We start from the raw sequence: 20483 nt of genomic DNA, 5'->3' as shown, positions 1-20483 counted from the left end.
CCCCGCCCGTTCCGCCGCTCCCCATTGGTGGCGCGCGCTCATCCCATGGGCCGAGGAGCGCGAGGGCAGGACACGCTCCGGCCGCCGGGCAGGAGGGGTCGCAAAATAAGCCTGGACGTTCTGGAGGAGTGGGAACTGCTGTCCAGGGAAATAGTTTACACCTGCACTTGGGTCACAACATCCGTCCCGGGGCCATAGAGCGCCTAAACCAGACTGGGCCGCTTTGAGTCGTTATTAATCTCTCCACGTTCCACTGACCTTTCTGTGCAATTTCCAATGGCCCCACAGAAAAAGACCTCGGGGTGCTGGCCAAGAGCTGCCGAACACGAGCCCAGGTGTGCCCAGGTGGCCAAGAAGGACAATGGCATCCTGGCCTGTGTTACCAATAGTGCGGCCAGCACGACCAGGGCAGTGACCCTGTTGTGAGCACCGCTGAGGCCCCACCTCGAAGCATGGGGTCCGTTTTGGGCACCTTAATCCAAGTCATTGAGTTGCTGGAGTGTGTCCAGAGAAGGGAATGGATCTGGGGCAGCATCTGAGGGGACGGGGCAAAGATATCAACCTGGAGAAAAGGAGGCTGAAGAAGGGCATCTTACACTCTACAACTACTTCAAGGGAGGCTGTAGCCTGTCGGCTCTTTTTCCAGGTGACAAGCAACAGGAGAAGAGGAAATGGCCTCAAGTTGCGCCAAGGCTTGTTTATATCAGATATTAACAAGTTTCTTCATGGAAAGGGTTGGCAGGCATTGGGACAGACTGCCCAGGGCGGTGGTGGAATCACCCTTGCTGGAGGTAAAAGCCGTGTTGTATGTGGCCCTTGGGGACATGCTTTAGTGGTGGGCTTGGCAGTGCTGGGTTAGTGGTTGGGCTCAGTGATCTTACAGGTCTTTTCCAACTTAATGATTCTGATTCTACAGTACAGAAAGGAGTTAGACTCGTGTGTGTAAGGCAGCTCACGGCAGCCAAATATGTGATAAGGGACGTAAGAGAGGATATTTGACTTTGAAGAAGTCACCCTCTCTGGGGTCAGCACGCTGAGAGCTGCCAGAATGATGCTGAAATGAGAACAACACCCAGAACGTTGCACCCTGTTCCAGTTACCTTCAGCACTCACACTCTGAAGTCGGTTTGAGGGACGGACACCTCTTAAAAGCTGCAGGGCTAAGAAACGAGCTAAGGCGATGTTGCCGTCATTCAGGGCTCTGGGGACAAAAAACTGCGGAAAACGCGTACGGGTGTGCAGTAGCACCCAGCGCCGGAGGAGCCGCAGCGCGACTGGACACCAGGTCTGGATGGAGCCGGTGCTTGAAGCGCTGACGGCACCGAGCTGCTGCCGGGGCCGGGAGGAGGGACCGGGAGGAGCGGCCGGGAGGAGCGGCCGGGAGGAGCGGCCGGGAGGAGCGGCAGGAGGAGGGGCCGGAGGAGGGACCGGGAGGAGCGGCCGGGAGGAGCGGCAGGAGGAGCGGCAGGAGGAGGGGCCGGGAGGAGGGGCGGGAGGAGCGGCCGGGAGGAGGGACCGGGAGGAGGGGCCGGGAGGAGGGGCCGGGAGGAGGGGCCGGGAGGAGGGGCCGGGAGGAGGGGCCGGGAGGAGCGGCAGGAGGAGGGGCCGGGAGGAGGGGCCGGGAGGAGCGGCAGGAGGAGGGGCCGGGAGGAGGGCCGGGAGGAGGGGCCGGGAGGAGGGGCCGGGAGGAGCGGCAGGAGGAGGGGCCGGGAGGAGGGGCCGGGAGGAGGGGCCGGGAGGAGGGCCGGGAGGAGGGGCCGGGAGGAGGGGCCGGGAGGAGCGGCAGGAGGAGGGGCCGGGAGGAGGGCCGGGAGGAGGGGCCGGGAGGAGCGGCCGGGAGGAGGGGCCGGGAGGAGGGGCCGGGAGGAGCGGCAGGAGGAGGGGCCGGGAGGAGCGGCAGGAGGAGGGGCCGGGAGGAGGGGCCGGGAGGAGGGGCCGGGAGGAGCGGCAGGAGGAGGGACCGGCAGCCCCGGCCCGGTGCCGTCCCGGAAACAGTGGGGAAGGCGGCAGGGTCGCCATGGGCCGGGCAGTGACCGTGGCCACCTGCGCCCTCAACCAGTGGGCTCTGGACTTTGAGGGCAACCTGGAAAGGATATTCAGAAGTGAGTGCCGAGATGGCTGGCTGCCCCCGGCCATCAGGAACCCTCTGCCGCTCCCTCCTTTCCTCCTCCCGCGGGCGGGGCAGCGCAGCCCGCGCCTGTTTCACGCACTGCGCTCCCAACACTCTTCCAGGTATCGACATCGCCAAGAGCAAAGGAGCCCGGTACCGGCTTGGGCCAGAGCTCGAAATCTGGTAAGGGCTCTTTGCTGGAGCTGGATTTGGTGTGATTCCAGTTAACTGTGGAAGAACAGTCCGGAAGAGCATCAGCTCCGTGGTGCTGCAGTGCCCAAAGCCGTACTTAAGCATGCGGCTGTTGGTGCAAAGAAAAACACTGTAGTTGTGGGCACAGGATTTGGTCTCTTGTCTTGGAAACCTAGCTTGTAGTGAAAATTTTTTACCTATTTCAGTGAGTTTTCCTTCAGGGGAAATGTAGTGCATTGATTTCTGCCTGGGTCCAGGCTGCTGTCCTTGGAAGGAATATCATTGGGTGATACAAAACACCACAGAGTTTTAAATTCTGTAAGTAGGGATGGTGTTGACAGCACTGCTTTTACATTTTCTGTATAAATTTTCTATGTGAGTGAAATGTTCCCTGTCTGAAGTAGTCTTGATTATTTGGCTCTGGTGCTGATCTGTCTGAATTTTTGATGTCTCCTTGTTTCTATACACAGTGGTTATGGCTGCTCAGATCATTATTATGAGTCAGACACACTCTTGCATTCGTTTCAAGTTCTTGAAAAGCTCTTGGAGTCTCCAGCAACTCAAGATATTATCTGTGATGTGGGAATGTAAGGGTTTTTTTTATTGTACCTGTAATAAATGGGTAAGTCCTAAGGGAATGCTGCTTGTGCCATGCTCTGGATAGTGAGGGCTCTGCACCAAACTTTCAAACATATCTTAGGAACTGCACTACTTTTACCCTTTTGATTACCATGACCAGGTCTGCAACTTGGAGAACACTTTCTGGAAGATAATCCTTCCAGAGATTGCTGGTGGCTGAGCCCTTCAAGAGAGAAATTGGAATTACAGTTATATATTGAAAACCTTAATGTCTGGTTCTTATTGCCACGGGTCAGACTTTCTGTGAGGTGTAACTCAAAGGGGTTTATAAATTGACTGTCTTGTAGGAATGTGGGGGCTGCTTTCACTGACAGATATCTTAAAGCAATGTAAATGTATGTGAAAATCGTTGAAGCCATTGTAAGCCTTGTGCTGACATGGAAGAGTGATAAATTATATCTGTAAAATTTACATGTTAGTATTGTGTGGGGTGCCCCCCCCCCTCCCCCCAGAGAAGCAAAGATTTAGTTTTAGATAAGCATTGTTAAAGTGAGAGGCATGGCTCTAAAGCCTGGGAAAAATAAATTCCACCCTCTGCCTCGGGAATGGGCCCTGTGAGCCCAGGAAGAGTTCCCCACCCCGGACCCCTCGTGTGGTGGCAGCCCAGGGTGTTGTGATTGGGTTTGAGCCCCTGGGGTTTCTCCCTTGCTCTGTTCCTATCAGACCCTGGCCTTAAACGCCACCCTGGCTCTGCCCCATAAAACCCCCACCCTGCCTCTGTTCTGGGCTCTCTGTCTCTGGATTTAAACTGAGTTTGTACCTGTGCTGAATAAATGGTTTCCTGAGCTTAACCAGAGACCCGTCTTGTTGAGTCTCATGTTGGTCACTGGTGGCTGTAATATCCCTGGACAAGACCCTGCTGTTGCACTTGTGGAATGCAGCAGTATTGATATAAATGTGTAAAGCTGGTTTGATTTTGAACTGGATTGGCAGTATCACAGGAGGTCACATTTGATTAAATAACCATACCCAGCCATGGGGAATCTTCTGGTCTGTGCATGTTCCTAAGGCTCAGGTAGCAGTTGATATATCTGAAATTGACAGCACGGTCATTAACTCTGATTTTTTCAAACAACTACTTTAATTAAAAAAATTAGAAGCTAAAACTTGATATATTGTTTTGTTTGATTCTCTCTAGTGAGGTCTTATGAATAGTTTTTATGCAGTAAAGTAGATTCTGTAGCTTTTTATTATTTCACTTAGTGAGTGTAGTCACTGCTAATTTTGCTTCTTATTTTCACAGGCCTGTTCTGCACAGAAATGTTCGCTACAATTGTCGAGTGATCTTTTTAAATAAGTAAGTAGTTCTTGATGTGTTTTGTGAGGTAACACATCTTTTCAGACACCAGTTTGGCCTTCAAGCAAGATTCTTCAGTGCTATGTAGAGTGAGGGATTTATCTTCTTGTTTGCTAAATTTTGAGAGAGACAACTAAGGTTTTTCATTATCTATTTTTTCTTTTTCTGATTTATGGAAACTAAATTCCCACTGCTTTCTGAAAGAGCTCAGTAAAACACCTTGAGTCTGCAAACAGAAACCTTAAAAATGTTACATTAAAAAAGAAGAAAAGGAATTGATCTTAATCAGTGTTCATATATAGTGATCTTAATCAGTGTTCATATGTAGTCTTGTTTGGCTGTACATCGTATGTTAACTCAGCTTTTCTGTTTTGTTTTATGATTTAAGGAGGATTCTTCTGATCAGACCAAAAATGTCACTGGCAAATACAGGAAACTACAGGGAACTTAGATGGTTCACCCCATGGAGCAAAGCAAGGTATGCTGGCAGCTGTTAGAATTGTGTTAAAAAACACAGCTTGCTGTTTGCAGCCACAGCAACAGGGCTGAAATATCTACAGCAGATCATCACTAACTGCTACAGGGAGAACAGCAACACAGAGTCAGCCAAGCTATGTGGTTGCAGCTTGGTTAGGAAGCTTATTGAGTAGTCAAACTCTGAGTTGCTGAACTGGAAGAAAATGTGGGGCTGCTTGATCCTACAGCCAGTGTAAAGTGTAATTTTCCTGGTATGTGCTTTCTAAGAACACACAGCTCAGGACTGGAAGAGGCTGTGTATCTCCTGAATTGCTGCATCCCACTACTGAACTGGCAAATGTTGAAATGGTTGAGCTCTGTCAGAACTTCAACTGCAGAGAATAAAAGCTGCCTACCTTCTGATGCTGCAGAACATGCCTAGCACACATCTCTGATGCTGTGCACTGATCTTGTAGTCAGGGAATGTTTCTAACTTGACTGTCCCAGCAAAGCACTTCTCGTCCCTCCTCTGAGCCCCAACTGGTTCTGCCTTGCTTGTGTAGTAACCCTGCAAAAAGAGAAACTTCCATCTCGCATTTGACTTGCATGGTGTGTTCTTTGTTAGGTTTGTTTTCTAGCCAGGATGGGGCATTGGTTACCATGCCTTTCTGAAGCACAGATGATGCTATGTTAAAGTGTTAGCATTTATGATTAATTCCACTGAGGATATGAAGGTATTTTTTCATCTTTTTAAACACACACAGCTCTGTACAACTTCAATATGGTTTCTTTAACCAATGTTAGAAGGTGAGATGAGAACCAGTTCTTATGCTGTGATTTATGTAATGATGTATTAACAATCTACTTGATTTAGGCATGTAGAGGAGTATTTTCTACCCAAGATAATTCAGGAAGTGACTGGACAGGTAAGTTGGGTTTTTTGTTTTGTTTTTTTTTAATTTAGCATGTTCCAGATTCAGCAATTAAAAACTGTAGCCCCCAAAATTTTTCTGCCAGTCATATTGTAGATTCATATGTTTCAGTGGTGGTTCTAAGTTACATTAAGTGAAAGCATAATTTAACCTTATTTATGTTAGTATGCAGAAGTAAAGCAAGTAAATTTTAAATCTGCCTCAGTTATTTGTATATACAGAACATTGCCATATTTTGCATAATTTTGGTACTGAGTTTATCTGTGCTTGATACTAGAATTGAGTATGTGTTTTTAGGTTAAAAAAATTAAATTAAAAAATCATTTAAACCTTGTTAATTCAGAAGGATCTAAAATTTATGTTATTTCCCACAAAGCAGGAGTGTGCTTTCTAGCAACAGACAGATTCTGTTTTGTAGATTGTTTAATTCCTGTCCTTAAGCAAAGCACTGGATATGAATATTACTGAAATTAAAACACAAAATTTCAATCAGTCCAGAAATTTGCATTTCAGAATTTTAAAATTTTTTTTTTACTCAGACTTGGTATAAAATGAAAGAAAGTATAATGTGATTTATATTATGTCACTAATTTCACATAAGTGATCCTTCAATTTTTATATTTTCTTAAGATCAGTTAAGTTTTTGAATTGAATAGCTTGTTCTACTTCATATGTGTAAGAATGTTCTTGTTTTTTCTCAGGAAACTGTTCCTTTTGGGGATGCAGTGCTAGCAACCAAAGATACCTGCCTAGGGGCAGAAATATGTGAAGAACTCTGGGCACCAAACAGGTAAAGGAGAAGAGGAAATAAAAAGTAAACTACCCTGGAGCTGCCTGAAATAAATGTTAGAAAAGATCTGCTTATTATTGTTATTTTTTTCAGAAAGTGCCAGTAAGATAAAATACAATTAGGAGCAATAAATACATCATGGGAAAGACCTCACTAGGCTAGGTGCAGGATGACAAAGAAATGTAGGTGGTTAAGCTAAATCAATTCAAAACAGAAGGTAGGGAATGGTAGGTAGTAGGTAGAATGACAGGTAACTCTAATGGTCACATTCCTCATATTTTTCTAAATCTTCCAGTTATATTAATTTCCTTCTAACTGCAGAAGGTGTGGTGTATCAAAGAAGTGATTTTTTTTTTCAGTATTTATTTCTTCTGACATTGAAAAAAGAAAAAAAACCAGTAAAAATCTTCTCCTTGTGGTTCTGTTTTTTGATTTACTAAGAGACAAGAAAAATGGGACAACTGACTTTGCAGTGTATATCCATGCTGCCCTTTCAGACCAAGATTACATTATTCTCTCTTTCTTTGAAGCTTGGCCTTCTATAGAGTAGAAGGCATTTCATTTAGGACAGAATGAACAAAATCCCTTCCGACCTCTGCAACCACTCTTGAGAGAAGAGTTGGGCAATGCAAGAAAACAGGTGTTTTTGGAAGCCCTATCCTTGTTTGAGCTAAGGCATGCATAAAACTGACAGTGACATAGATGTTTCTGTTTATCAGTGATTTTTAATGATATTTGCAGTTTTCACAGCACAGTAGGGATTTATTCTTGTGCCTTTTGCTTTGACAGCCCTCACATTGAGATGGGACTTGATGGTGTGGAAATTTTCACCAACTCTTCTGGGAGTCACCACGTGCTGCGGAAGGCTCGTGCTCGGGTGGATCTGGTGAATTCTGCCACAGCAAAGGTGTGCACTTTTCTACCTGGAAAGTTCTGTTTGTTTTAAAAATGAGAAGATGTTAAGTATTTGGTCTGTAGTCCTGTCTAACAGTGATGGGGACAAAAATAAAGCAATAAGTGTACATTACACTGTGAAAAAGCTGCTTTGTCATTATAATTTAACATGCTTTGATTATATTTATCAAAATCTGCTCTCTCCTCTGGTATCCAAATACAGCTTCTGTCATCACCTTCCTGCTTTTCCCAACCTCAATTTGAGCTCAGAATTTCAATTTAGAAGTGCAGCTCTCTCTGTTTGCATTGAGGGAATAACTCTTGCTACTGATAGAGACTCCTGTCAAGAGAGAATCCCAGCCATAAATCATTCACAATATAAAGGGAGAGGAAGTTTGCAAGAAGGGCAGGAACAGAGAAATAACATTTTGATTTTTAACATCCTGTCAGGTGCTATATTCTGAACAGCTTTTGTTTTTTTTCTTCCCTGCATGTTTGTTTCCCTGTCAGAATGGTGGAATATATATTTTAGCAAACCAGAGAGGCTGTGATGGTGATCGTCTGTATTATGATGGCTGTGCCATGATTTCCATGAATGGAGAAACAGTTGCACAAGGATCCCAGTTTTCACTCGATGATGTGGTAATGTTTTCACCCCATAGCTGCTAGCTCATTTATGCTCAACATTTCCCAGACATTCCAGACTCTAGGTCCACATCTCTAGACTAAAAAGGGTGTATTTTAATTATGCTACTCAACTAGATCCAAGTGCTTTCCTAGTCAGATTACCTACAGTAGCTCTCCTGTTTTTGTGAGGAAGAGCTGTCATGTGGAATAACTTGATGAAAACATTTTTGTATGCAATCACCATAAGGAGGAGAGACTGTTGATTGAGATTCCCTTATCTAGAGGAAGAAGGGGCAAAGACTGCAATGTTCTGATTATGACCCAGTTTTGTAGGTTTCATAAGGTTTCACTTTGATTTCAGAAAAAAGTAGATTTGTCATGTAGGTTTCCTCACATTATGTGCCATATCCATCTCTTTCCCCAGTAACATTTCTTACTTTTTCCTTTGCCACAGCTGATGCTGAATCTTTTGCCAAGAATTTTTTGTCAGTGTAGAGTGATCTAATGTTGAAAGTTTTTCCATAGGAGGTGCTGGTTGCTGCTCTGGACCTGGAGGATGTTCGAAGTTACAGAGCAGAGATTTCATCTCGTAACTTGGCGGTAGGAGCTCTTTGTGTTTGTAAACTGTGACAAGTTTGAATAGTTATTAAATGTAAAAAGTATTTGCATGTCTTGATTTTCACAGCATCTTACAGAACTAACGTTTTATAGGTATATGCTACGTTAAAATTGCTTTCTTCTGAATTCTTCTGTACTGTTGTTTAGGCAAGTAAAGTGAATCCTTATCCCAGGGTAAAAGTGAACTTTGCTCTGTCATGTCCTGATGATATAGCTGTTCCTACTTGTATGCCAATCCAGTGGAGACACCACAGTCCTGAGGAGGAGATCAGGTAATCAATCACTTAATCTGTTAAAATTATTTTGATTAAAGAAAAACCTAACCAAAACTCAAAGAAAGAGATAAACATAAGATGTTGTTTAGATTTAAGTAAAGGAAAGGTATCATTGGAATGCCACAATAAATATGTTGTCTTGTTTAGGTGTTATTCCCTAACCTTCTTAGAACTATGATGTTCTGTAATTTCAGCCTTGGACCTGCATGTTGGCTCTGGGATTATTTAAGGCGCAGCAAACAGGTAAGAACAACTAGGTTTGTTTTTCCCTTGGCACATCCAAACTGTTATCCTGTGTGCTGTCATCCCAAACTGATGTTAGTCCAAGGTACAAAGTTTGAGTGAGGTAGCTCATTCAGACTTAAAAATCGTGTTCCATGTGTGACTTCAATATGCTCTGTGCACTTTTCCCTTAGGAACTGTACTTTCTTGAGTGCAGCAGAATGACATGAAGTAGTCATTCAGTGTAATAGTAAAGGATATATGAAAAATGTAATCTTTTTTACTAGTATTCCTGTCTTACTAGAGGGTGAAGACAACTGGAATTTTTTCTAGCCAAAGGGTTTTACACTGACTACTTGTTCGATTATCCAGTTGATGAGAGTTTCAGAGGATATGCTCTGGGTGGTTTGTTCTGTTTTTCCCCAGTAGAATATAAACAGCCTTGAACAATGCACCTGTCATTCTTCTACAGGAATGTGTTTCTGAGTGATACAATATGTATTTTTTTCTAATTTTGCTGTGTGGAACCTCTTCCTTGCTCTGTTTTCAAGGCAGGATTTCTCCTACCTCTGAGTGGTGGAGTTGACAGCTCTGCTACAGCTTGCATAGTGTATTCCATGTGTCGCCAGGTTTGCCTGGCAGTCAAGAATGGCAGTAAGTAGATCTGTATGTCTGGCCAGCTGTGTTTACTAATGATTATGGACAAGTTAATATTAGCTGGGTGCAGTAGCTGAAAGAGCTTATTAATGGCAGACCCTTTTCCTGTTGTTCTAATGGAGTCCTTTGTATCTCTTAAAAAATTCCAGCAAAAATGTGTGTCCATATTCAGATTCTCTGAATTGGCCTAACAGTTTTCATTCTGGGTTTAAGAATTGGATGTGGAACTCAAACTAGTTTCTGTCTAGACTATTCTGTCTCAAATGTTGGTTAATGTAGTCTTCAGTTTATTCTGAAAACCTTCCCTTTCTGTTAAAACCAGCACTACAAAGCATGGCTAGGAATGGTTTAAGTTCTTAAACTGGCATTAAGAAGACTTCATGCTTTTAGCTAAGTCTCTGTACATACTGGATCATGTTTTCTATGAAAATTGTTTAGTATATCAAAAGGATTTAATATTTCTGTACTCAAAATCAGGAGCAAAATCAGTAATTCTCTTATTTGATAGATGAAAATTTCTGGGGGGAGTTAGATGTAGTCATCTTATTTGTTGCTTTCCTGGATTAGAAGACAGGTGTCTGCTAGGGAGGGCAGGAGCCTCCCTTGGAATGAAAAAATGTAGACCCTTCTTCCAAATTATTATAATTCTGAAATCAAGGGGCTCTCAGGCAGAGATCTGGGGATATGAATAACAGTTCTTTACTAGTATGTATAACAAGGCAAACAAACAACAATAACTACAGCATTAACAACAAAACAGAACCAGGGTACCCGTGACAGCTTTCTCGGCTGAGACGGGAAGGGATGGAGGAGAGGCTTTGCTTCACAAACCCCCTTGGGCAGTCAGTGCCGGTGCTCCTGCAGGGCTCTGAGGAACACTTGGCTGGAACAGCAGGGATGAGCTGAGATCCGGGGCTGGTGGCTGAGGTGTATCAGCAACTCCACGGCGGTGCCTGGCACTGGCACATCCCGGCAGGGCAGGGGGTGCGAGGCCACCAATGAAGAAGGAAGAAGCAGCAGCTTCATCTGGGTGATGGTGAATTCCCTTCTCCAAACTGCAACAAATCCCAGCAACTGTTCCGCTCTCCAGCCCAAGAAACCAGCCAGCCCCCAGCTGTACTTGCCACCCCCCTCCTCTTCCTCCCTGGGCCCAACTAAACTCACGGTGTTTCTCAAGCACCCAACAAGTGCTAGCAATCAGGTTTCCCCACAAACTAAGGGGCAAAAAATTAGGTGAGAAGGAACAAAAGGATGGAGATCCAACCCCCAACAGTCATGTAAAGCTTAATTGGAATACAAGGGATGTACCAGATATTTGCATATCCTCTGCAAATGTAGGAACACAATCATTTCTACTTTTGTTTTGTTTCTTTTGCTCTGTCCTCAGATGCAGATGTGCTGGCTGATGCACGCAGGATTGTGAATGATGAGACCTACATTCCTGAGGATCCTCCGGAATTCTGCAACCGTGTCTTCACCACGTGCTACATGGCTAGTGAGAACTCCTCTCAGGATACCTGCAACAGGGCTAAACTGCTGGCTGAGCAAATAGGCAGGTACAAGCCCACAAGTGCTGGGAAAAAGCATCATGGGCTGGCAAAGGCTTAGATCTAAAACACTCAAGCTTGAAAATGGGAAATAAATAAGAGAGGAATGGGAGATAGGTTAAGTAAGAATGCTACAGATATTATTACTTAAGTGTTAAGATGAGGCAAATTTAGAAGCATTTGGCAAAGGACATGGAATTTCGGAAACAGACTCTGAAAAGTGTTATTCTTTCCTAAGTTTCTTCATACCAGATCTGATATTTTAGCAGCTTTAAAACTGCATTTGATGGGTGGATGCTGGGGTTTTTTTCTATTTTATATTGTCTGATTGTGCTAGTTGAGTCACTTGTGCTTGAATTCTTCTCAGCTACCACATCAACCTGAACATTGATGCAGCTGTGAAAGCTGTTGTGGGGATCTTCAGTGTGGTGACAGGTCGAATTCCCCAGTTTTCTGCCCATGGAGGGAGCAGCAGAGAGAGCCTGGCGCTCCAGAATGTACAGGTGTGTGTCCTGTAGGCTGAATCAGATCACACCTTTTTGAGTCTGTGGGTTTTGGTTTGATTTTTTTTTTTTTTTTTTTTTTTTTTTTTTTTTTTCTTGGTTTTCCAACCTAACCCAGCAACTGTGCTTTAGTTCCAAGTGTTGGGTATCCTGTTTGATAGTTTTTGTTAATTTGAGGACTTGATCTTTCTCTCTCTGTTACTGGAGAAATCCAACTCTTTGTTCTGGAAGAAAACATTGAATTCTTTATCAGCTTTTTGGCAACAGGAGAGGCTTAAGGCACAGAGGAGTGTGGGTATTTGCTTAACATCACCCACAATTGCGGCTGGAGCTGGAGGCTGGATCCCAGGTTGGTTTGGCATTACTGCCATCCTTAGAAAAAGCTGAATTTCAGAACGGGGACAAAAGTGAAGTGTACTTTTTATAAATGCTTTCTATTAGACTAGAGGGATTTATTTACTGTATAATAAAGGGTGTGGTTTATCCACATACTTCATTGATCATGGATCCTTGTTAGTGTTGTTAGAGATAGCAAATGGGAACCAATCCCCAGTTGGCCAGGAGAAACTTCATTAGTCTTTGGCAGCAGCAGATACTGAACCTGGATTTCCTGAGCACGTGCAGCAATTTCTCCACAAAATCATCCTTCTTGCAGTCGCACTTACCCTGCCTGCATTTTCTTCTTCATGAGTTTGTTTAGACAATTGATAGATAAAAGTGACTGGGGAGAAATCACTATGCTATGTAAATTTTACTTTCCTTTTTATTTTGCTTTGCAGGCTAGAATAAGAATGGTCCTTGCCTATCTGTTTGCTCAGCTGACACTGTGGGCTCGTGGGATGCCAGGGGGACTGCTGGTGCTGGGATCAGCCAATGTGGATGAAAGGTTGGTGAAAATTAGGAATCCAAACCTAGGTGGAACAGGTCACTGTCATTTCCTTGCAACTCTACCAAATCCCTCTGTAGATTATTACTCAGTAGAGGTAACAACCTAAGAATACCCAGGTAACAATGAAATGAATGAAAATAGTTAAATCGGCCTGAATGGGAAATTATGTATTTTTCAGAGGTTTAGCCAAAGTATTGCTATAGCTTTCCCATAAAATGCTGTTTTCAGCAGACCTTTCCTGTGCATTCACTAGGCTAATTTCCCAGTTTGTTGAATTTTCAGTTACTGTGTTAGGAATTAAGATGTGAACTTTGATCTGAAAAAACAGACTTTAAAATCTGGAGTACTGTTATTAGAGCTGCATATTCAAAGATTAAAGCAATGCCTGTAAGACTGTGGGAGTGGTAACCTCTAAAATGTGAGAATACTGTGTGGTGGTTGTGTGGGTGTTTTGAGATTTATTGTTTTAATTAGTTAGCACAGTATTTTAATTGTTTTGCACGTATTGACTCAGCATAGACAGTTTTGCAGTGCTTTATGATTGTTTGAAGTATCATATCCTGGAAATTTCAGGGCTTTAGGATAGCCCTGTTGAGTTAAACGTGTTTGCTTTTAGTTATGAATATGTTACTAATCTGCAGGCTGTTTCTCCCTTTTTTCATGCTGCATATAAATTCTCTGTAGGGTCAAGGATTATATATATTATGCTGCAGTTACATTATTAACTGTTGCCATATAAAATTTCCTGTTTTGCTCAGTCTCCGTGGTTACTTGACCAAGTATGACTGCTCCAGTGCTGATATCAACCCTATTGGTGGCATCAGTAAGACTGATTTGAAGAACTTCATTCAATACTGCATTGAAAACTTCCAGCTCACGGCCCTCAGCAGGTGAGCAGTGAGTCAGTGACTGTGTTTGTTAATTCCACTGGAGGAATTGTCTGAGCCAGGTGCTTCATTTTTGGGATGAAGCACTGTTTTAACAAACCAGCACTCATAAGACTGCACAGAATCTGTGTATTTCCTTTTCCCTCTCCTTTACAGTATCATGTCAGCTCCACCCACTGCAGAGTTGGAGCCCCTGGTGGATGGACAAGTGGCTCAAACTGATGAGGTAATAATGGGCAGTGCCTTTAAAATGCTCTGGTAAGCCTTACCCCAAAATCTGGGATTTGTCCCATAACTGTTGTTTACTCTTGTATTTAACCATGCTTATTGACAAGCACATTATAAACAGTCTTAAAGCTGCCAAAAAGGCATTGGTTTCCCACACCTGCCCTAGTGGTGTTGACAATAGTTTCCAAAACGGCAAATTAACATTTTTTAATTATTTTAGATTTTTGGACACTTAGAAGGATGGGTGTTGTAAAATTAAGTTTGTTTTAAGGTTTTTATAATATCAAAATAAAGTCAGGGCTTTACAGCTATGAAAATGACTGGTGGCAAAGCTCTCTTCTCTCCACACTCTTCTCTCCACACCCTTCTCTTTGCTACCTGTTTGGAGAGGACTGATAAAACTACCTCTGTGGCTTCCAGTCTCCCAATTCAGAGAGATTCCAGTGGGTTTTTTTTATTTCTGCTCGTAACATTACTATGTCTTTTTGACATTGACAATTTTATTTTGTTGTTCCTTTAATTTAACTGGGTTATTTTAATTACTCCATGAAAGTATGGATTAAAATTTGCATAGTTAAGATTTTCAGTGACTTTCTGTGTGTGTGTTTTCAGGCAGATATGGGGATGACATATGCAGAGCTCTCAATCTATGGGAAATTAAGGAAAATTGCAAAGGCTGGACCATACAGTATGTTCTGTAAGCTGATTAATATGTGGAAGGAAATTTGTACTCCAAGAGAGGTAATATACTAAAGAGAAAAAAATATCAAATAGTTTATTTTTTTTGCCAAAATAGAGTATGTCTGGAGAAAGGTCAGGTTCCTTTTAGCTAAAAGGAATATTTCATTATTTTGTGTTTAGAGACTTTTCTACAGCTGCAGCAGAATATGCTGGATAAGTTGGTCTGCATCTCTTAAATGGAGCTTGTTGTCTTGTTAAAATTGTTAAAAACAGTTTGTTTTTAACAATTTTGTTAAATTGTTAAAACAGTTGTTCATTGGGTAATTTGAAAACTGTTACTTCAGAATTACACCTTGGGGAAAATGGTTTTCTGAAATACAGATGACCAGCTACTCTTGAAGCATTTGATTATGTGTTCTGAGACAAAAAAAGCTCTGGCTTTGAAAAAAATATTTAGACTTTGTAAAGGCAGAAGACAGTCTTCAAAATACTGTGCGCCTCTAAATTTTTTCATTAAAGTACTAAGAAACGTCATCTGATTAAAAGCTACATTCTTTGTACACCAGGTGGCATCCAAGGTTAAGCATTTCTTCAGGATGTATTCAGTCAACAGGCACAAAATGACCACCCTCACTCCATCCTACCACGCTGAAAACTACAGTCCAGATGACAACCGGTTTGACCTGAGGCCTTTCCTCTACAACACCTCATGGTCCTGGCAGTTCAGGTGTATAGACAAACAGGTAAATGCCCTCTGCTTCTGGAATGATTTTGAATTTAAATTATTCAAAGGGGGCCAAACCTGGTTACAGTGAATCTCCAGCAAAAGACAACTAAAATTTAGGGTTATAGTTACTACAGAAATAACTGTGATTATTCTTTTCACATAACTGTGAGGCTAAATCCTCTGATTTCAATATAGGCTGTTTAGGTTCTTTTTTGTCATACTACTATGAAAACAAGAAAAAGAAAAAATAAAAGAATACATGTACTGAGGACAGAAAGTAATAGTGTATCCAGACTCATGAAGTCCTGTACTAATGGGAGAAACAAGCTTTTGTGTTTTGTTTTCAGTTCAGGACCTGTCTGCTTAATTGCAGAATTAAGACTTGGCCTACATCAGTGTGGGGAAAGCCTGTGTAAGAGGCAGCAATTCACTGTGAGTGCTTCTCCCACCTGCTTCTGCAACAGCTCCTTTTTTGAATCTTTAGTTGACTGACAAATACATGTTTGCTTGAACACAGCACCAGTAATCATACCATGCTCAGTTTGAGCACTGAGATGAGGAGGGACTCAGGCAATAATTGGAACCATGCTTAACTTTTTATAGTTTTTAGCCACCCCTTCAAACTTATTTTAATGCCTCTTTTATGGCAGAAGTGCTGGGGTGAAGAATTTTAACATCTTGAATTCTTTTCTGCCAGAGATTTTACATCCTAACTTAAAAGTTACTTTTAAGAATATATGTTTATGTTTTATATTACATGTTTATACATGTAATAAAATATTAATTCCTTCATCTGTGAAATGCCAGACATGTTGTAATAGTATTTTACTACCTTGAAACCTGGAATAAAAGTTACCACGTGCTTTTAGTGCTTTTCAGTATGTTATTGTAAAGTATGTATAGTGGGGGATTTTTACATCATATTGGACTTTTTCCCACTGAAATCCAGGACAAAAATTCTTTTGGCCTCAGTGGGAGTCAGGCAAAATGTTTTTGTAGGGTCTGGACCAAAGTGTAATTACTTTTTGCTTACACTAAATATGATTAAGATTTTTTAATGATGGTATTGTTACACTCTCTAACTAGATTTGTATGTAATAGCAGTTGTGCTCTGCAAGGGTAGTGGCCATTGCAACTTATTCCTGGAAGCTGGGAGACAAGTTTGGGGAAGATTTTATTGTGTGGATAAGAGTAGCCTGAACTAGTAACTCCTGCAGGTCTTTGCAGGATGGGAAAATATTAACTTGCAGTGGTTTGAGTCAAATCTGCCCTATTCAATGAAAGAAATACAGGAAGAGTTTCCTCAATGTAGGTGTTCAGCACGATTGTAATTCTGGAGAGAATCACTGTCTAGGACAGTGTCCCACTGATGATTCTGCTCTATCTGCACTAAAGATTTTTATGGCAGAGTAACGGGACTGTGAAAATATGGCACAAACTTGACATAAAACCCACTTTTAGTTAGGTAATGCCAGGTTTCCCTGTAGGAGAGTCATGTTACAGGTCGAGCTCGTTTGTGAATGGAAACAATTTGGAGTGCTAATGATAGAGAAATCTGTTGGATTTGTAGAAAGTACTTTTCTGCTTTGGATGTCTCTAGTGTAGAAAAGCCAGTTTAGTTATCCACCCATTTTTAATGCAAAATTCTCTTTTTATTTGCTGCAGAAGGAACAGGGGTAAAAGGAATTTGAGGTCATGGCATTTTCTGGGAATTGCCAGATTGCTCTTGGAGTCTTCATGTCATTCAGCTCTACCTGGCTGAGGGGGTTTAGAACAGCCCTAGGAACTCTGGCAGTGCACTCCGTAGCTTCTGCCTTGGAGACGTCTGAAGTAAAGGATTTGTGGTCAGAGCACAGATGATGCACTTCAGGTGCCAAAATGTTCACTGGGATTTTAATAGCTGGTATAATTTGAAGGAACTGTGATGCAGCTCAGAAGAAAGCCGGCACATCTACCCGCAAGGACGAGATATTTGCAGGCTATCTTCTGCTTTTTCCAGTGTCACACCACAAGATTAGCTGCATTTGGTCAAGCCAAAAGATTTATCCACTTCATAAAAACCTGATCTTTCTGTGTCTCTTTTACAACCAGCAGCAGATGCTGATGGAAGAACAAGCTTATTTTTGCTACTGAATTGGTTTACTTTTTATTTGCAGGTATCCAAGCTAGAAAAAAAGGAAGGAATTTCTGTAGTTGAAGACATGGACTAACTTCCTGTCTTGTTTAACTGTGGTTACTAATTTGCCAGAATGTTCAAGACTGGATTATACTGTGATAATGAGTCACAGTTCTCATTATCACAGTTCTCGAGCTGACCATTGTAATCGGTATTTTTTATTGACTCCCTGTTTTACTCCTGATATACTTAAATTGTAGTTTGGCTAAGGGATCATTTACTAAGTATTTTCTTCAACTTCTTGCGTTAATTGCCTTTTATTTAAAATATTTGAATAACCATAAATAAGCCCAGGGGTAGTCTTTTGTTTGGTTCTGATAATTTGGATATGACTTTTAAATAACATTCAGCTGAATGTAAAAAATTTTAACAGTTCTGGTATGTGCTGCTGAGGGGGAAAAACTCACCTTACTTTGCAATAAACTTGTAATTTTGTCATGATAATTGACTTAATTCTTATTCTTGCATGTTTTTTATTTACCTGGCACTGACTTTGTGGACTGGCCCAGTGTTTTGAGTGGCCACAAGATCTGACTCTGCAAGATATTGGAAGCATGTCTGTCTTGAAGCAGATGGGTAATCTTCATGTTAGTGGGATCAAATTTAGAGTTCAGCTTTTTGTTTGAATATTGCAGAATGAAGTATAAAACCAGTATTCTCTGAGCTCAATTAGTGTGTCATCTACATCCCACCTACAGTTTGCAAAAACTTAATTTTTAACTTCATGGCTTCAACTGATCTTATAAATTTGTTCAGTGCTGTGGAGCAATAAAAAAAGATGGGTCTGTTCCTTTCCCTGATTCCCTGTTCTGCCTTTTCATTTAATGTTTGGCTGTTCCCATTTCTTTTTTAAACCTTAATTTGAAAGGTGCACTTCTAATAGGGAAAAGTAGAAATGCATTTCTGCAGTTCTGGGCAAACAATATTCTTAACTGCAACAACAGGAGAGGCCCAATGAGACTTCTGTTAAAACAGTCTTACATTGTGCTAGTGGAAAACGTCCGCTAAAAAGGGCAGATTCTCCACATTTGTTTTCCACAACTCAGGAGTTGATTCACTTGAAGTTAAAGATGCTGCATTGTCCATTATGTGTTTGTTACATGGTACTGATTTAAATACATAACTAACTTATTTTAATGGGTGCTGCTGGTAGGAAGAATGGAAAACCCCAGCTGTGATTTGCCTTCCTTCACAGTTAGTTGGGCACTTCCCATTCCAGCCAGAGGGAGTGGATGAATTTTGAACAGAAGTTCAAGAATTCGTTTCATATTTGGAGACTTCTTATTTGTTTCCTCCGGAAGTTACTGGTTTCTTTTTCTAGATAATCATAGAAGAGGAAAGAGATTTGCTTTCATTCAAATAAAAAATAATAGCACAAAAATACAATTTTTACACACATTTCCTGTGTTGTTACAGTTAGTGTTAGTGTTGTTACCCTGACTATTTCAGACACTTGTATTTCTTAGCAATGGCATTTACAGCACATGTACAAATTGCATTTTATTTCTTGCCTGCTAATGCTGACTACAGATAGTACCAGGTCAGTCCTATTTTCCTTTTACTATCCAAATATTTTCACTGTGTCTGTTCCACCTGATGCCACTAGTTCAACTGTTACCAACACTTAGCTCCAATGTTATTCAATACTTTGTTGCCTACTGAGAATGGGAAATAATTCTAACGTGTAGCTGATGATGTTCACTTTTTACTGGAGACAACTTGTATTGGGTTTGTGTGGCCAGGTTTTAGCTGGGGAGGGCTACAGCTTGAGAAGCTCCTGGAAGTTTCTCCTGGAAGCTTCCTGGAAGTGTCTGGCAAAGCCAATCCCAGCTGGCTCCAGGATGGACCCAGCACTGGCCAAGGCCAAGCCAACCAGTGATGGGATTAATGCCTCTGATAACAGATTTAAGAAGGAGAAAAAGGTATTGTGCAGAAGTAATTGCAGCCAGAGAAGAGCAGTGTGAGAATATATGAGGAGAACAGCCCTGCAGACACCCAGGTCAGGGCAGAAGGAGGGGCAGGAGGTGCCCCCGGTGCCGGAGCTGAGATTCCCCTGCAGCCTCTGGTGAGGCAGCTGTGTACCTGCAGCACATGGAGGGCACAGGGATGCACAGATCTACCTGCAGCCCATGGAGGGGCCCACACCAGAGCAGGGAGAAGCCCATGCTGGATCAGGGTCCTGGAAGGGATCTGCAGACCCATGGAGAGGGGAGTCCATGCTGGAGCAGGTATCCTGGTAGGACTTGCGGCACTGTGGGGAGCCCACAATGGGACAGGCTGTTCCTGAAAGACTGCAGCTCGTGGGAAAGACTCATGTTGGAAAAGTTCATGGAGGACTGTTCTCTGTGGGAGGGAAACCCCCACACTGTAGGAGGGGGGAAGGACTCATTGCCCTGAGGAAGAAGCAGAAACAATGGGAACTGACCATAATCCCGTGCACTGTCTCCTTATGCCACTGAGGGAGAGGGGTAGAGAATCAGGAATAAATTTAAGCTCAGGAAGGAGGGAGAACTGGGTTGTTTTTAGGATTTGCTTTATTTCTCATTATCCTGTTTTGATATGATTGCTAATAAATTCAAATAATTTTGCTGTGTCAACTGTTTAGCCTGTGATGGTATTCAGTGAGTGACCTGTCCTGCACCTTAATTCATATTTTCTCTTCATGTCCAGCTGAGGAGGCGAGTGATGGAGCAGCTCAGGTCAATCCACTGCACATCCATTATGGTAAAGATAACATCAAAGAGTTTTCTTTATTATCTTCATCTGGATCTTACCCTGACTTAATTGGAAATCAGTGTTAAACTAATTTTTGACTAAACAGTGGTGCAGATGAAAGCAAAAGCTACCCCACTGCTATTTATCAAACATATATAAAATTATACATGTTCCTTTTCAGAGTTAAATAAAGGTGGCCCATAGAGACGAATTTTTTGTCATTTGGCTGAATTTGTGACCCATCATGACTATGAGCCTGTTATCTCTACATACCGCCCTGAAAGAGAGCTGGCTTATGGCAACACCATTGTCCACAGTGAACACTGCTCCCTGTTCCATGATTTTATCTGCAATTCAACTAGTTCTTACAATTAAGTCACCTTATAAGGTGACTATAACATAGTATTGACTAGTAAATGTG

The 20483-nt window shown here is 42.3% G+C and overlaps 1 protein-coding gene across 8 annotated transcripts; it reads left to right on the top strand.

Annotated features, from left to right (window-relative positions):
* Nucleotides 1-36: 36 nt before the first annotated feature.
* Nucleotides 37-17791, top strand: NADSYN1 (NAD synthetase 1). 8 transcript variants are annotated; one of them, XM_086892981.1, is made up of 22 exons: nucleotides 37-791; nucleotides 917-1285; nucleotides 2233-2293; nucleotides 2773-2889; nucleotides 4185-4238; nucleotides 4627-4716; nucleotides 5569-5620; nucleotides 6328-6416; nucleotides 7206-7323; nucleotides 7821-7952; nucleotides 8463-8537; nucleotides 8703-8827; nucleotides 9025-9073; nucleotides 9604-9706; nucleotides 11097-11265; nucleotides 11624-11759; nucleotides 12539-12645; nucleotides 13407-13538; nucleotides 13692-13761; nucleotides 14376-14504; nucleotides 15011-15187; nucleotides 17328-17791. In XM_086892981.1, coding segments are annotated over exons 4-22 (1863 nt in total). In that variant the 5' UTR covers nucleotides 37-791; nucleotides 917-1285; nucleotides 2233-2293; nucleotides 2773-2887; the 3' UTR covers nucleotides 17382-17791. The 8 variants fall into 8 exon arrangements, with proteins under 8 accessions (XP_086749107.1, XP_086749109.1, XP_086749110.1 ...); XM_086892983.1 differs by having other exon boundaries at nucleotides 53-791; nucleotides 2773-2924; XM_086892984.1 differs by lacking the exon at nucleotides 2773-2889 and having other exon boundaries at nucleotides 53-791.
* Nucleotides 17792-20483: the final 2692 nt, after the last annotated feature.

Source organism: Cyanistes caeruleus, chromosome 6 (assembly GCF_971803275.1).
Source record: "Cyanistes caeruleus chromosome 6, bCyaCae1.hap1.1, whole genome shotgun sequence".
NCBI lineage: Eukaryota > Metazoa > Chordata > Aves > Passeriformes > Paridae > Cyanistes > Cyanistes caeruleus.
The sequence above is the reverse complement of the archived record's forward strand: the minus strand, read 5'-3'. Positions and strand labels throughout refer to the sequence as shown.

Bases quoted from the DNA above. Each gene is read 5' to 3' on its own strand.
- NADSYN1 (XM_023928794.2), top strand. From the start codon at position 2,018: ATGGGCCGGGCAGTGACCGTGGCCACCTGCGCCCTCAACCAGTGGGCT. The intron at 7,324-7,820 runs GTGTGCACTTTT...TTTCCCTGTCAG, and splicing joins TGAATTCTGCCACAGCAAAG to AATGGTGGAATATATATTTT. The intron at 11,266-11,623 runs GTACAAGCCCAC...AATTCTTCTCAG, and splicing joins CTGGCTGAGCAAATAGGCAG to CTACCACATCAACCTGAACA.